The following is a 13578-nucleotide window of genomic DNA, read 5'->3' on the forward strand; positions in this document are numbered from 1 at the left end:
TGAAATTTACAAAATGATGAGATGAAAGATAGATGAGTGGTCACCGAGGGCTGCAGAGGGAGGCTGTGGTAGTAAAAGGGCAGCACGGGCGATCTGGTGCTGGGACTTTTCTGTATCCTCACTGGTGCTGGTACATGGGATACAAGTGCATGGAGCTACACACACACATACATGCTCATATGTGTACAAATAAATACATGTAAAATAGGTGAAATCTGAATGAGGTTGATTGAGTATCAACATCAGCGGTTCGTATGATATGATTATTCAAGAGATTATCTGTGATTGAGGGAAACTGAATGAAGGGTATACAGGATCACTCTCACAACTGTATGTGAGTTTGCAATTACCTGAATAGTTTATTCATTATGTATATGATATTTTATTATATGCGTACACAAATTGTTTAAACTTTGGGAAAGAAAGCATAAAAACATTTTATTTAATAGTTTTTAATTGTTTAAAGTATTACTATGTCTCCTTTTTTCCTGATTAATCCCCCCACCCTCCAGCCACTCCCACCCCTCAGTACAAGCCACCACTGCCCCAGTGTCTGTGCCCATTGACTATGCTAATATGCATGCATACAAGTCCTTTGGTTGCTCTCTAACTGCCCCCCCCCCCCCACCTTCTCTCTAAGGTTGGATGATCTGTTCAGTATTACCTTGTCTTGGATCTATTTTTGTTCATCAGTTAATGTTGCTCATTATATCCCACATATGAGTGAGATCATGTGACATTTACCTTTCTCCGAATGACTTATTTTGCTTAGCATAATGCCAATCTGACATGTGAGATGGTACTTCATTGTTGTTTTGATGAATCTTGGTGGGGGGACAAGGGTGAGAGTTTAACCAAAGAACTTATATGCACATATGCACTACCCATGGACACATATAGTAGTTCAATGAAGGCCTGGGAGCAGGGTAGAGGAGGTCAGTGGGGTAAAGGGGAACATTTGTAATCCTTTCAACAATAAAGATAATTTTTAAAGGAAGAAGGAGAATTGATGGTACATTATATATAATCTTGGAAAGTTTTAAATTTTGAAACATCTGTTCATATTGAGACATCTCATAGAATAAGCGAAACCCTAATACAATTAGCTCATTTGACTAAAATCCCAAACTCCTATGACAGAAAGTGAATTCTAGAATTAAGGCTTCTTTGGTTTGTAAAAAAAAAAAAATACTCATAATTTTATCTAACATGCTGCTTCTCCTTTCCTTTTTGTGAAGTCCAGGTCATTTAACTTTAAAGAAAAAAATCATAGACTTTATTTTCTGAGAGAGGTTGTGTTCACAGAAAACTCGAGCTAAAGGTACAGAGATTTTTCCGTTTACCCCTGGCCCTCACACAAGGCAAGACCTCCCCCATTGTGGACATCCCACACTAGAGTTATATATTTGTTACGATTGATAATTCTGTATTGACATGTCATTATCTGCCAAAGTCTATATACCTTACATTAGGGTTCACTTTTGCTGTTGTATTTTCTGTAGGTTTGGACAAATATATCATGACATGTATTACTATTATAATCACTAATATTGTTAGTTTCTTCATACTTTGCCCTTTTAGAATGTCATGAAGTTGGAGTCATATAGCCCTTTTAAATTGGTTTCTTTCATTTACTAATGTACACTTAAGCTTGCTCCATGTCTTAATGCAGAACAGTGCATTGTCTAGATCAGTGATGGCAAACCTTTCGAACTCGGAGTGTCAGCATTTTGAAAAACCCTAACTTAACTCTGGTGCCGTGTCACGTATAGAAATTTTTTTGATATTTGCAACCATAGTAAAACAAAGATTTATATTTTTGATATTTATTTTATATATTTAAATGCCATTTAACAAAGAAAAATCAACGAAAAAAATGAGTTCGCGACACGCGTGTCATAGGTTCGCCATCACTGATCTAGATCTACCACAGTGTACACATTCACCTATTGAAGAAAATCTTGTTTGCTTCCACATTTTGGCAATCATGAATAAAGCTGATCTAAATATCCATCTGCAGGTTTCTGTGTGAACATAAGTTTTCAACTCATTTGGGTAAATACTGAGTGCAGTTGATGGCTTGTACAACTACTTTTGTAACAAACCACCAACTGTCTTCCAACGTGTTTGTACTATTTTTTATTCTCAATAGCGATGGATGAAAGTTAGTCATTTTATTTCTATCTAAGGCCTTTTAAAGTTGCTTTTGCAAGATTGTCCCTTCCTTTCTCTGCTCATCTAGCACTCTCTATCCTTATGCTGACATGTATCACATTCTTTCATGCTTTGCCAGTGTGAATCCCTAAGAGCAATGCATAGATATGTCTCCAGCACCTTACAATACTTCACTCAATACCTTGAAAATTAATGGTTCCAGTATTTCTTCAATGAATAAAGAAAGTTCAAATTGTGGAGTGTCAGACTGTCAAATGGAGCATTATGTTTTGCAAATCTATATATAATCACAAGGTCTTTTACTAGGCTTGGAATCAAACAATTCACACTATTACCACTAGTAATATTTCTTTATGTGCTCCTTAGCGATTTTTTTTTTGATGGTTAAATACATGGTTGATTCATGTTAAAAGAAATTGCATTTGAAGTTATTGATTCTTTGGCCCAGCTTTTCAGTTGAAGAAACAAAGAGCTTGCTGTAATAAGTTCTAAACCTTTTAAAAACAATATCTAATGAGGTTTGTATGTACCTTTGACATTTTATTTTCAACCAGAGTGAAGGTCAGAAATGAAAGGGCACAGCTATGCTTTTATACAGTAAATAAACAATGCTATTATTTTTCAAAGAAAATGAAATATTGCTAACTTCTTCCTGGTTTTTTACTATCTAAAAATGAGTTTGCTATGCCTAATTTGGGTAATTAAGTCATGTTGTCCTTGCATGTACTAGAATTTGGAATTTAAAAAGGGAGTACACCTAGTTTATACATCAGGGACTAATGTAAATTGTGCTTTTTGTTAATACTTGGGCATTGCATTATTTGAGTTTTTATATGTAACTCTTAAATCAACTTATTATTTGTTGGCTGGTCTTTATTTGGTGGAACTTGGTATTATTCTGTTAATTTGATGAACTTTCTTCTTAGATTGGAAGTTTTCTTAATATATATTCAGTGTCCTCAACTCTCTCATATTTGGTATTTATAATACTGTAAATTTATCATTAAAGAGAATATGTTAAAGTGATTTTGGAAAGTAATTGCCTGGATTATGAACAGTGAAAAATATGCACTTAGAAGCACAATACACAATGGGAATTTTAAGGACTTTCTTTTCATACTATATATCAATACATAACAAGGGGTTGATCTATTAAATTTGTACTAGATCAACACAATTTTAATGTTAAAAATAATTTTATATGCTGAAAGATATTATGAAGCAGACAAGCTTCAAATGTCAAAACCCATGTATAAATGATCACTTTATATTGTCATCTATTTAACATATTTTCGAAACAAGGTAATTCAATTTTTATGATTCATTCATTTTAAAAATTAACATGCAATAAGAGCCTAATCTGAGATTTACTTCATTTCAGATGAACTTACAAATTCATCAGAAACCAGATTGTCCTTGGAAGACCTCTTCAGGAAGGACTTAGTGCTGCGTGATCCTGAAGCCCGATGGATCAATGGTACGTGTGTGCCTTTTATGTGTGATATTCATTGAGTTTTATATAATTGCAGTCTAAGCCAGCGGTTCTCAACCTGTGGGTCGCAACCCCTTTGGGGGTCGAATGACCCTTCTACAGGGTTCGCCTAAGACCATCGGAAAACACATATATAATTACATATTGTTTTTGTGATTAATCACTATGCTTTAATTATGTTCAATTTGTAACAATGAAAATACATCCTGCATATCAGATATTTACATTAGAATTCATAACAGTAGCAAAATTACAGTTATGAATAGTAATGAAAATAATTTTATGGTTGGGGGTCACCACAACATGAGGAACTGTATAAAAGGGTCGCGGCATTAGGAAGGTTGAGAACCACTGGTCTAAGCAAATAATGCTATTTGAAGTTAGTATTTGAATCGACATCATTCTTCGAAGATTGCATATACTATTTAATGAGTATCTTGGCTCATGTGAGGAAACCAATTCCTAAGATAGGTCATCAATAGAAATATCCTCCACACGTTAGATCAATTGTTTCGTATCTGTGGTTCCCTCATGGTCATTATTAGCCATGTTACTTTAAATGTGTTATATCTCCAGCATTTCTCTAGGTTATTCTTCTTGGTGTAAAGGATGGATTTTGAGAGACTGCATATGTATATGCTTCAAATGTGGCTAACAAATTAGTTTCTTTTCCTTCTGGTGGCTTTTCTTTTTAATCCTAAGTGCTGCAAACTAGGGAGACCCTTTCCAAACTGAAATGACAGAGAAATCACATGGAAATATGTTGCACTTTGTCTTTTTCTGTCCTGGCAAAGAAACCGCCTCAGCTTTCCTTAGTCATTTCAGATTTTATTATTTTCAAGGAGTTTAAAAGAGCATTTAGATTGTAAAAGAAACAACCAAAAGTAAAATCACTGAGTGGTTCCATGGCTTCTCTTTATGGAAGGTGTTAGGGAAAGTCAGTGGGTTATCCAGCCAGAAGAAATGTGTTGGCGAATATTCCGATTTGCCTGACCATACTAATCTCTGTGGTCAGACCGCAGTTCATCTTTCCCTTTCAATTCATTTAGACGCAATATCTTTGCTTGTTTTCAAGGCATAGAGTAGATTATTTTATGATAAATAAAATAAGCTTTGCCCTTTATCTAATAACAATTATCTCACTTATAGTCCTTTCTTCTCTAATATTCTAATTAATTGCTTGTATACCTGAAAAGTAAATGGTAACTTTTGGGAACTATAAAATGAAGGGAAGTCAATTCATGAGGGCAGAGGCCAAATCATACTGTTTAGTTAGCATTAATACAGTTCCTGGAGGTCACCTGGCACTCAAGATGTGTCTTTAAATAAATGAATGCATTTCATTGAAGTTCTGTGTTATTTTTCAAGAAACTAAGTTTCAATTGAAATCAGTTGGAAGATGAGTGTGTATCATGGTGATGGTATTATGCAGTGATTTTCAACTGGTAGTGCTGCAAGAATTTTTAAAACATGCAGTACCTGACTATTCAGTCAGGGGCTCTGACCTTTTTTTCCTTAGATTATCAAATTAAAAAATGACAACAGCCAACACAACAATAGCCATCCTGGGTGAATAAATCAAAATATACTTATATTTTTGTGATATCAGCAAAAAATATATTTTTTGGTGTGCTGCAGAATTGTTTAAATAGTTTATGATGAAAAAGGTTGAAAATTGCTGCTTTTATAAATAAAAATAATTTAATTAATTTATTTGTATATTTTTATTTGAATCCTTTACAAATTAAGGACTTGCCATATTGTTGCCTTTGCACTATGATTATTTCAGATGAGCACTGTAACTAAAGGAGACTAATAAAAATGAGGTATCATTACCAAACATTGTTCTAATACACAGATCTCTCACAAATCATTCTCCTAATATACTATGGTAATTCTGCAAGTCATCTTTTTATTTTCTAACACTTATTTTCTATTAGAGAAGAGGACAACATTATTGTGAAAAAATGTGTTATTAGGTTTGAATTGCTAAATGATATCCTGTTTTAGTCACCAAGATTTTGGAAAAGCGTTAGAAATCTGTGGTCTTTGACTTTGGAAAGCAAGCAAAAATCTTGGGCCTTATCTCCCTTCTCAGGTTAGCTTGGATTATTTAAAGAGACATTCACTCCTGTGTATAACTGACACTTTGATATTGAAATGCCAAAGGACTGGGTGGATATTTAAGCAGTGAACTGCATGCTAAATTAAGCCATTCCATTATCTAGGGCACACATTCTAAAATTCTCCTTTAACTCTTCACGAGATACCAAAATCATATATTTGGAGTTAATCATTTTAAGCTTAAAAAATAATTTCATTCTTAACTATTAGTAAACCTAATCTTGAGAAACATCCTGGGACAAAGCTGCAGTATTATCGTTATATTCTAGCTGAAACATAGGCTATAATATTTATTTTGAAATTTGGGATAAAAACAACCCTTTGGCCCAGCTGATGTGGCTTAGTAGTTTAGTGTAGGCCTATGAACCAGGAGATCACAGGTTCGATTCCTGGTCAGGGCACTTGCCTGGGCTATGGGCTCAATCCCCAGTAGGGCGTGTGCAGGAGGCAGCGGGTCAATGATTCTCGCCCTCTCCTTTTCTCTCTGAAAACAATAAAAATATTTTAGAAACAAACCTTTAAATAGGCTTAAGCTCTCAGAGGCTTTGTAAATACCACTGAAGAAATCGACTCGCTGGCAGCAGACTGTGTGTACTGTGCTGCTTTCCCAGTGAGAGTGTAGATTTGTGCTTCTTCATTCCTCTTATTCAACCCAGATCACTTTCCTAGCAGTCACTAGATACTTGGCCTATTTACTGATTCCTCACATGGCCAGGAAACACAGTGGGGACTATATGAATAGAATGTGTAACCTTGGCCTCATTATCACAGATTGTATCTAAATATAAAATTTGAATTTTTTCTTTACTCTCATGAGGTGTCTCACCAGGCTTTCTCAGTATGTACGTCTCTTGAAGAGGTCTAAGTGAAGCTCATTTGGAAGCTTCATTTAGTCTTGGAGGTCACCACAGGTAGATGGGAGTGCAGCAATGTCATTTCTTATACTGGTTCCCAAATAAAATAACTGAATGTCATTGCAGCCTTTGAGGGGTACTCATGTTCATCGTTAGCTTAACATCTGCCTTCCCCCATATCTGCTCATAAGCTTGAATCTACATTTTTATAGCATCTTTTTTTCTAGTTGTGTCACCTTGAAACATAGAAATCCATCTTCCTTAAAATTATTCATCTCCCCACATACATTTTTATTGAATTTATTGGGGTGACATTGGTTCACAAAACCATATAGGTTTCAAGTTTACAACTTAACAAAACATCATCTGCACACTGCATCATGTGCCTAACACCCAAAGCAAAGTCGTTTTTCCCCCATTTATCTCCCCTTTGCCCACTTCCACCTACCCCCATCTACTGTAGATGTATGCGTGTGTTTGCATCATTTTACCTGCTTCTATCCAGCCCCCCAACCCCCTTACTTCTGACAGCTGTCAGTCTGTTCCATGTATCTAGGCCTCTGTTTCTATTTTGTCATTTTATTTTGTTTATTAGATTTCACGTATAAGTGAGATCATGTGGTATTTGTCTTTCTCTTTCTGATTTATTTCGCTTAGCCTATATTTAAATTATTGTTTGAAATTTAAATCATTTTCTTTAAGGACATGTTTTTAAGATTCCAGTTTGCCTTAAAATGATAATATTTATAGTAAACACCAAATAGAGTAGGGAAAAGCACTTACCCATAAAATTGAATGTTAACATTTCAGAGAAAAAAATAATATTTTTATGTTTTAGACATATCATGATTACTTTAAAGTATTTAAAGGGAGTTGGAAATAGAAAACAAACTTTAGATTAGGATAGGTAAACTTTCATATTGCAACCTACTTTGTGAAAAAAACTATATTTTGATTTTTAAAATTAGGAATTAAGTAAGAAAAGTGTATATATATATATATATATATATATATATATATATATATATATACTTTTATACTTTTAGACACAGACAAACAGTGTGGTGATAGGCACAGGGACACGGGGTTGGGGGTAGGTGGAGGTGGACAAAGGAAGGGAAAATGGGGATGTAAAGTGAATTTGCTCGATGCAGTGTGCAGATGATGTTCTGTTAAGTTGTACACTTGAAACTTGTATGGTTTTGTGAACCAATGCCACCCCAATACATTCAATTAAAAATCAACTGACAAAAAAAAAAAATAAAATAAAAAAATAAATTCATTTTTAACTTATAATAAAGAAAAAAGTCTGAGAGAGATGAAAGAGTTATGCTTCGAGTTCATCAAGAATTACTGAGTTCCAGCTACAATACACGGTTTTGTATATTTTAAATGGAAATCTGTTACCATTTGAAAGATTTGTAGTAAAATAAATGGTATTTTCATAGCTGTAATAAATTGTACAAAATTATGGTTGGTCTGTTTTTGTTGGCCCAGGACCTGGGTTTATCAGCACAAATGTAGATTCAATAGACACTTGACATTGACATCTATTTTTCCATCTACATGTCCACCTATCTTTTATTCAACATGTGTTTATTGAACATAGCGAAAATATTCTAGATAAGATGAATAATTGCAGTCCTTTCATTAAAGGGAATTATGAATATAAAGGTTCTTCCCCCATTGTGTACAGTATTTTTATGCATATTTATGGGTTAGAGGAGTGAATTAGTAATCAAAGCTGTGATGGCACAGGAAGTAGAATTTAAGTAGAGAGGCGCAAAACATATTGAATCGAGACTACAATGAGATTTGATTAACTTTCTTTTCCCCAGAATCAAAAACACGTTTCCATCTCCCTTATCTCTCTCTTCACACTTGCACATTTTGTTTATTGAACTTCTTTTTATTATGTTTGCTTCTTCTTTATTTGATACAGTCTTTACTTATATACATTCATAGTCATGACTAATATAGGCATGGACCACTGACATGCTTAAAGGAAATATAATTATGGTACCTACAGAATTTAGAAACTTACTGCAAATAATAGACCTGAAATAATTAGACAACGTTGAGTGATACATTTTTCAATTATTGTTTTATTTTTAATACATTGGAAATGTAAGAGATCAGTTTGAGTTAAGAATAATTGAGTAGTCTTTATGGAAGAAATGAAGTTCAGTTTCAATGTAGGGGGCAGAGGAACCTAGGGGAAAAGAGGGAATATCATGGGGAGAAAAGGATGTATTAGGGCACAGTCATAGGAATTAGCATAGCACGTAAGGATGACTAAGAAAAATGCTGTTTGTGTGCATGTGTGCAAAATTAATGGTGAAAAGTTGATCAACTCAGTATTGGCATATCATTAGGATATTAATACTTGTTCATTTTACCGTACTTGTTATCCTTTAATCTCCTTTAGTAGATTCACCCTTTTATTGCATCTTCATTTGGAAGTAAAAATTTGAAGTTGCTTTCATGATTGTCAGCTGTTTTATTTTTCTTAGAATTAAAATGGGAGATACTGGTGTTAGGAACTTCACTTTATATGCTTGTAGTATGACAGGATTCACATTTACTTTTCAACATATGTTATTTGTGTGCATTCCTTTGAAAACCCTTGCTTGAAAGGCTGGTGGGCACTAATTGTTTGTTATGAGTAAGTTGCGTTACAAAAAGGCTTTCTTCATTTTCCAATCACGTCAGTAATTAGCTCTGGCCAGAATCCAGGTCTTTCATATTCAATGTTGGGGAGGAGACACTGGAGTACAGGAAATGTCTAAAGTGAATTTTGTTGTGTTGTAATCCAACTAACATTTAACAGTGTTTATAAATCAATTAATAGAAACATACCTATGGAATAAAGAAAGAAATGTTAAGGAAAAGACAGATAATAAGGGAAGAAATTATTTTACTTATATTGGACTGTTTGAATTAGACTAGAATTCTTAGCCGATTGTGAGAAAATGTAATCATTTTATATCATTGATTGTAACTGTAAAACAGAGTTGTGTAGGTAACTGTAATAATGAACTCATATTTACATATTAAGCTTATAATACAAATTACTTTGCTTAAGTTATGTTGTCTGTGTGTACGTATTTCTTTCTTTCTGATGGACTAATTTTACCTAATCAGGTTGTTAATTTAGTCAGTTTAAATGGCCCATTGAGATAGTTAGATAAAACACAATCAACTAATTCAATTTTTACATTGAATAAATATGTACTAGGCATGAAGGTACATTTAAAGAAATATTTAGGTAGAAGAATTGTTAGCAGTGATATTTTTATTATTAAATGGCTAAGATTCTTTATGGTAAAGTTATTTCATGCACAAGCATTTAGTCAACTGAAATTTCCATCCTGTTCATAGTGGTTGGTGCCATGTGTTCATAGAGGCATACACCATAGTAGATCTAGCCGATTTAATTCTACTTATTTTCTATATTTGCCTTTTATTTTCTACTAGAGGCCCGGTGCACAAAAATTTGTGCACTCGGGGCGGCGGGGGGGTGGGGGGGGTCCCCCAGCCCGGCCTGTGCCCTCTCGCAGTCTGGGACCCCTCGGGAGATAACGACCTGCTGGCTTAGGCCTGCTCCCGGGTGGCAGAGGGCAGGCCCAATCCCTAGGTGCAGCCCCTGGTCAGGCTCAGAGCAGGGCCGATTGGGGAGTTGTGGCGCCGCCGTGTCATGCACAGAGCAGGGCGGATCGGGAGGTTGCAATGCCACCCTCAGTCACGCTCAGGGTAGGGCCAATTGGGGGGTTGGGGCACCGCCCCCTGTCACACTCAAGGCAGGGTCGATGGGGAGGTTGTGGCGCCACCCCCTGTCACGCACAGAGCAGGGCCCATCAGGGGTGTTGGGGCTCCGTACCCTGTCACGCACAGAGCAGGGCTGATCAGGGGGTTGAAGAGCTCCCCGCTGTCACTCACAGAGTAGGGCCAATAGGGGAGTTGGGGCACCACCCCCTCTCACACACAGAGCAGGGCAGATCAGGGGGTTGGGGCGCTGCATCCTGTCACACTCAGGGCAGGGCCAATGGGGAGGTTATGGCTCTACCCTGTCACACACAGAGCAAGGCCCGTGGAGGGGGGTTGGGGTGCCACCCTCTATCACCCACAGAGCAGGGCCGATGAGGGGGTTGGGGCGCAGCCACTGTCACACTTGAGGCAGGGCCGATGGAGAGGTTATGGCTCTACCCTGTCACACACAGAGCAGGGCCTGGGGGGGCGGGGGGGTTGGGGCACCACACCCTGTCACACACAGAGCAGGGCGGATCAGGGGGTTGGTGCGATGCACCCTGTCAAACACAGAGCCGCAGGGCAATCAGGGGGTTGGGGAGCTCCCCCCTATCAGGCACAGAGCAGGGCAGATAGGGAGGTTGTGGCCCCGCCCCCTGTCACACACAGAGCCACAGGGCGATCAGGGGGTTTGGGCACTGCCCCCTGTCACGCTGATCCCGGTGCCGGGAGGCATATTACCCTTTTACTATATAGGATAGAGGCCTGGTGCATGGGTGGGAGCCGGCTGGTTTGCCCTGAAGGTGTCCTGGATCAGGGTGGGGGTCCCCACTGGGGTGCCTGGCCAGTCTGGGTGAGGGGCTGAGGGCTGTTTTCCGGAAGCCAGTGACTGAAGCTTCCAAGTGCTCCTTGTTTTCTTTTTTTTTTTTTTATTCTGGGCCAGCTTTAGCTCTGAGGCCTCGCTGCTGAAAACATGGATACAATGTTGCTAAAGCCTGGCTGACTGAAAGCCAGTTTCTGGGCTTTTGTTTAGCTTCTTATTTGCAACATAGTATATAGTTGCTTAGAGTTGCAACTGAGAGGCCGGAAAGTGAGGCGGGGAACGTTGGAGTCCATAGTCACTGCAGCAAGCAAGCCTCATGTTCGCTTCCAGCTGCCTGGCTGCCGGCCGCCATCTTGGCTGACAGTTAATTTGCATATACTCACTGATTAGCCAATGAAAAGGGTAGCGGTCGTACGCTAATTACCATGTTTCTCTTTTATTAGTGTAGATATTTATCTGATGAGAATTATATACCCTTTGCATAGTACTCTAGTGATGCAAAAAAATGAAGTAATATCTGCCTTCATCCATTTATTATTAACGTTATTTATTAAATAAACATTATTTTTGGAAGACATCTAATAGTTGCCAGGAACTCTGCTTTGCATTTTATTTTGTTATATCTAATGCTTAAGTAAAGATATATTCATTTGTAAATGGGTTCAAGTCTACACAGCTAGAAGGAGGCAGAATTAGACATATTATGTTACTTTCCCATAATAATGAGCATAGTAAATGTAAACACATATAAATGAAGGAAAACAATATTAAGAGAAAGACAAATAACAGGAAGAGACAATAATTAAACCTTTAGATATAAGATTAAGCATATTCTATATAATTAAGGTAGGAAAAGTGAAACTCCTCAAACAAATTTGTGCAAGAACTCTGGAATAAGAGCCCACAGAACTGGAATTTACAACTTAGTGTGGAATAGAAAACCGAGTATTGTACCAGAATTCAGGAATCTTAGCTTATAATAGGTGAATACTCACCTTGGGAAAACCTCATCACTTTCCTGAACCTCAGATCCTTCATCTGCATAATTAGAGGGTTTGACTGAATGACACAGGAGACCAATCCTGTTTTTTTAATTTGGGAATAATCCAGATTTGAGTAATGTAGAACAATAGGTCTTAAAGCAAATGACAATATGGCAACAGATAACATCATAGCACCTGGCAGTAGTGGAATTTGGGGAATTTTATTATTTGTAAGTACTGTTAATAGCAGTATTTCACAGTTCTCTGCTATCACTTTCAAAACTTGATTCTACTCTTTTCAACTTCTAACAGACTTGCTAAATGACATGAGTGAAATTGACAATCCAGTTTATGTTGTTAAGTAAGATGCAAACTTTTTTTTATCACCCCTAATGATTTAATGCACTTAATGAGTTAAACTGTTAATTATGCATTGTTTCAAATGAGAATTGAGAGTAATTGAAAGTATGGAAAGTCTGAGGATAGAATATTCTTTTATGTAACTTTTTAATGGAACTTTGTTCATTAAGCATAAAAAATGGAAGAGCAGTGTAATGAACCTCCAAGTAATTATCACTAATTTGTGAATGATTACTAATATCTTATGAATCTTGTTTCATGTAATAATACACATATAAGTGTGGAATTATAAGAAAAGGAACAGCTAAAGGAATACATCTGTTTCAAGCAGAGAGAAGAATAGAATGGTTATTAGAGATGTGGTCACGGGGATTCTATGCTGATCATAGCTGGTTTCTGGAATTGGACTAATGCTGAATGACATAGTTTACCATTAAGAGGTATGCAAGGAAGTAAATCAGAACTATGAGCTAAAAATCCTGAAAAATAGTTGAAGCAAGTCAGACCTAGAGAAGCAGGGAAGAGTTATTTCAGAAACACCATTAGCTATGAAAGGGCATCCTATGAGTAAGGGTTAGATTTATCATGTAGACTTTAGAATTAACTGAAATGTAAATTAGGGGGGGCAGTATATGTCTACTTACCTACAGTAAGTCATATTGGAAAATGTAGTTTTACAGCTTTTGGTTAATCTAGGGTAGGAAGTAATGAGCTCTCCACTCTTGCTTATATTATAAAGTGGTTGGATAATCATGTGATAAGGACATTTTCATGGGATTCATGTAATTGCTATGAGATTGTAAACATTTGAACTATTAGTTCAACTTTAGTTATACGGTTTTTAATTGATTTCAGAGGGCAAGGGAGAGGGAGAGAGATAGAAACATCAATGATGAGAGAGAATCATTGATGGGCTGCCTCCTGCATGCCGCCTACAGAGATCAGACCCACAACCTGGGCATGTGCTCTGACCAGGAATCGTACCATGTCCTCCTGGTTCATAGGTCAACACTGAATCAC

General features: G+C 36.8%; 1 protein-coding gene across 5 annotated transcripts in view; it reads left to right on the top strand.

Annotated features, from left to right (window-relative positions):
* The window catches only part of DPP10 (dipeptidyl peptidase like 10), a 1368028-nt gene that overhangs the window by 896545 nt on the left and 457905 nt on the right, over nt 1–13578 (top strand). For all 5 annotated transcript variants that reach the window (XM_070423111.1, XM_070423110.1, XM_070423113.1 and 2 more), the window contains exon 3: nt 3557–3652. In XM_070423111.1, coding sequence (XP_070279212.1) covers nt 3557–3652 — 96 coding nt within the window. The remainder of the gene's footprint in view (nt 1–3556; nt 3653–13578) is intronic.

Source organism: Myotis yumanensis, unplaced genomic scaffold (assembly GCF_028538775.1).
Source record: "Myotis yumanensis isolate MYYU_CA2020_CCGP unplaced genomic scaffold, mMyoYum1.0.hap1 SCAF_8, whole genome shotgun sequence".
Taxonomy (NCBI): Eukaryota; Metazoa; Chordata; class Mammalia; order Chiroptera; family Vespertilionidae; genus Myotis; species Myotis yumanensis.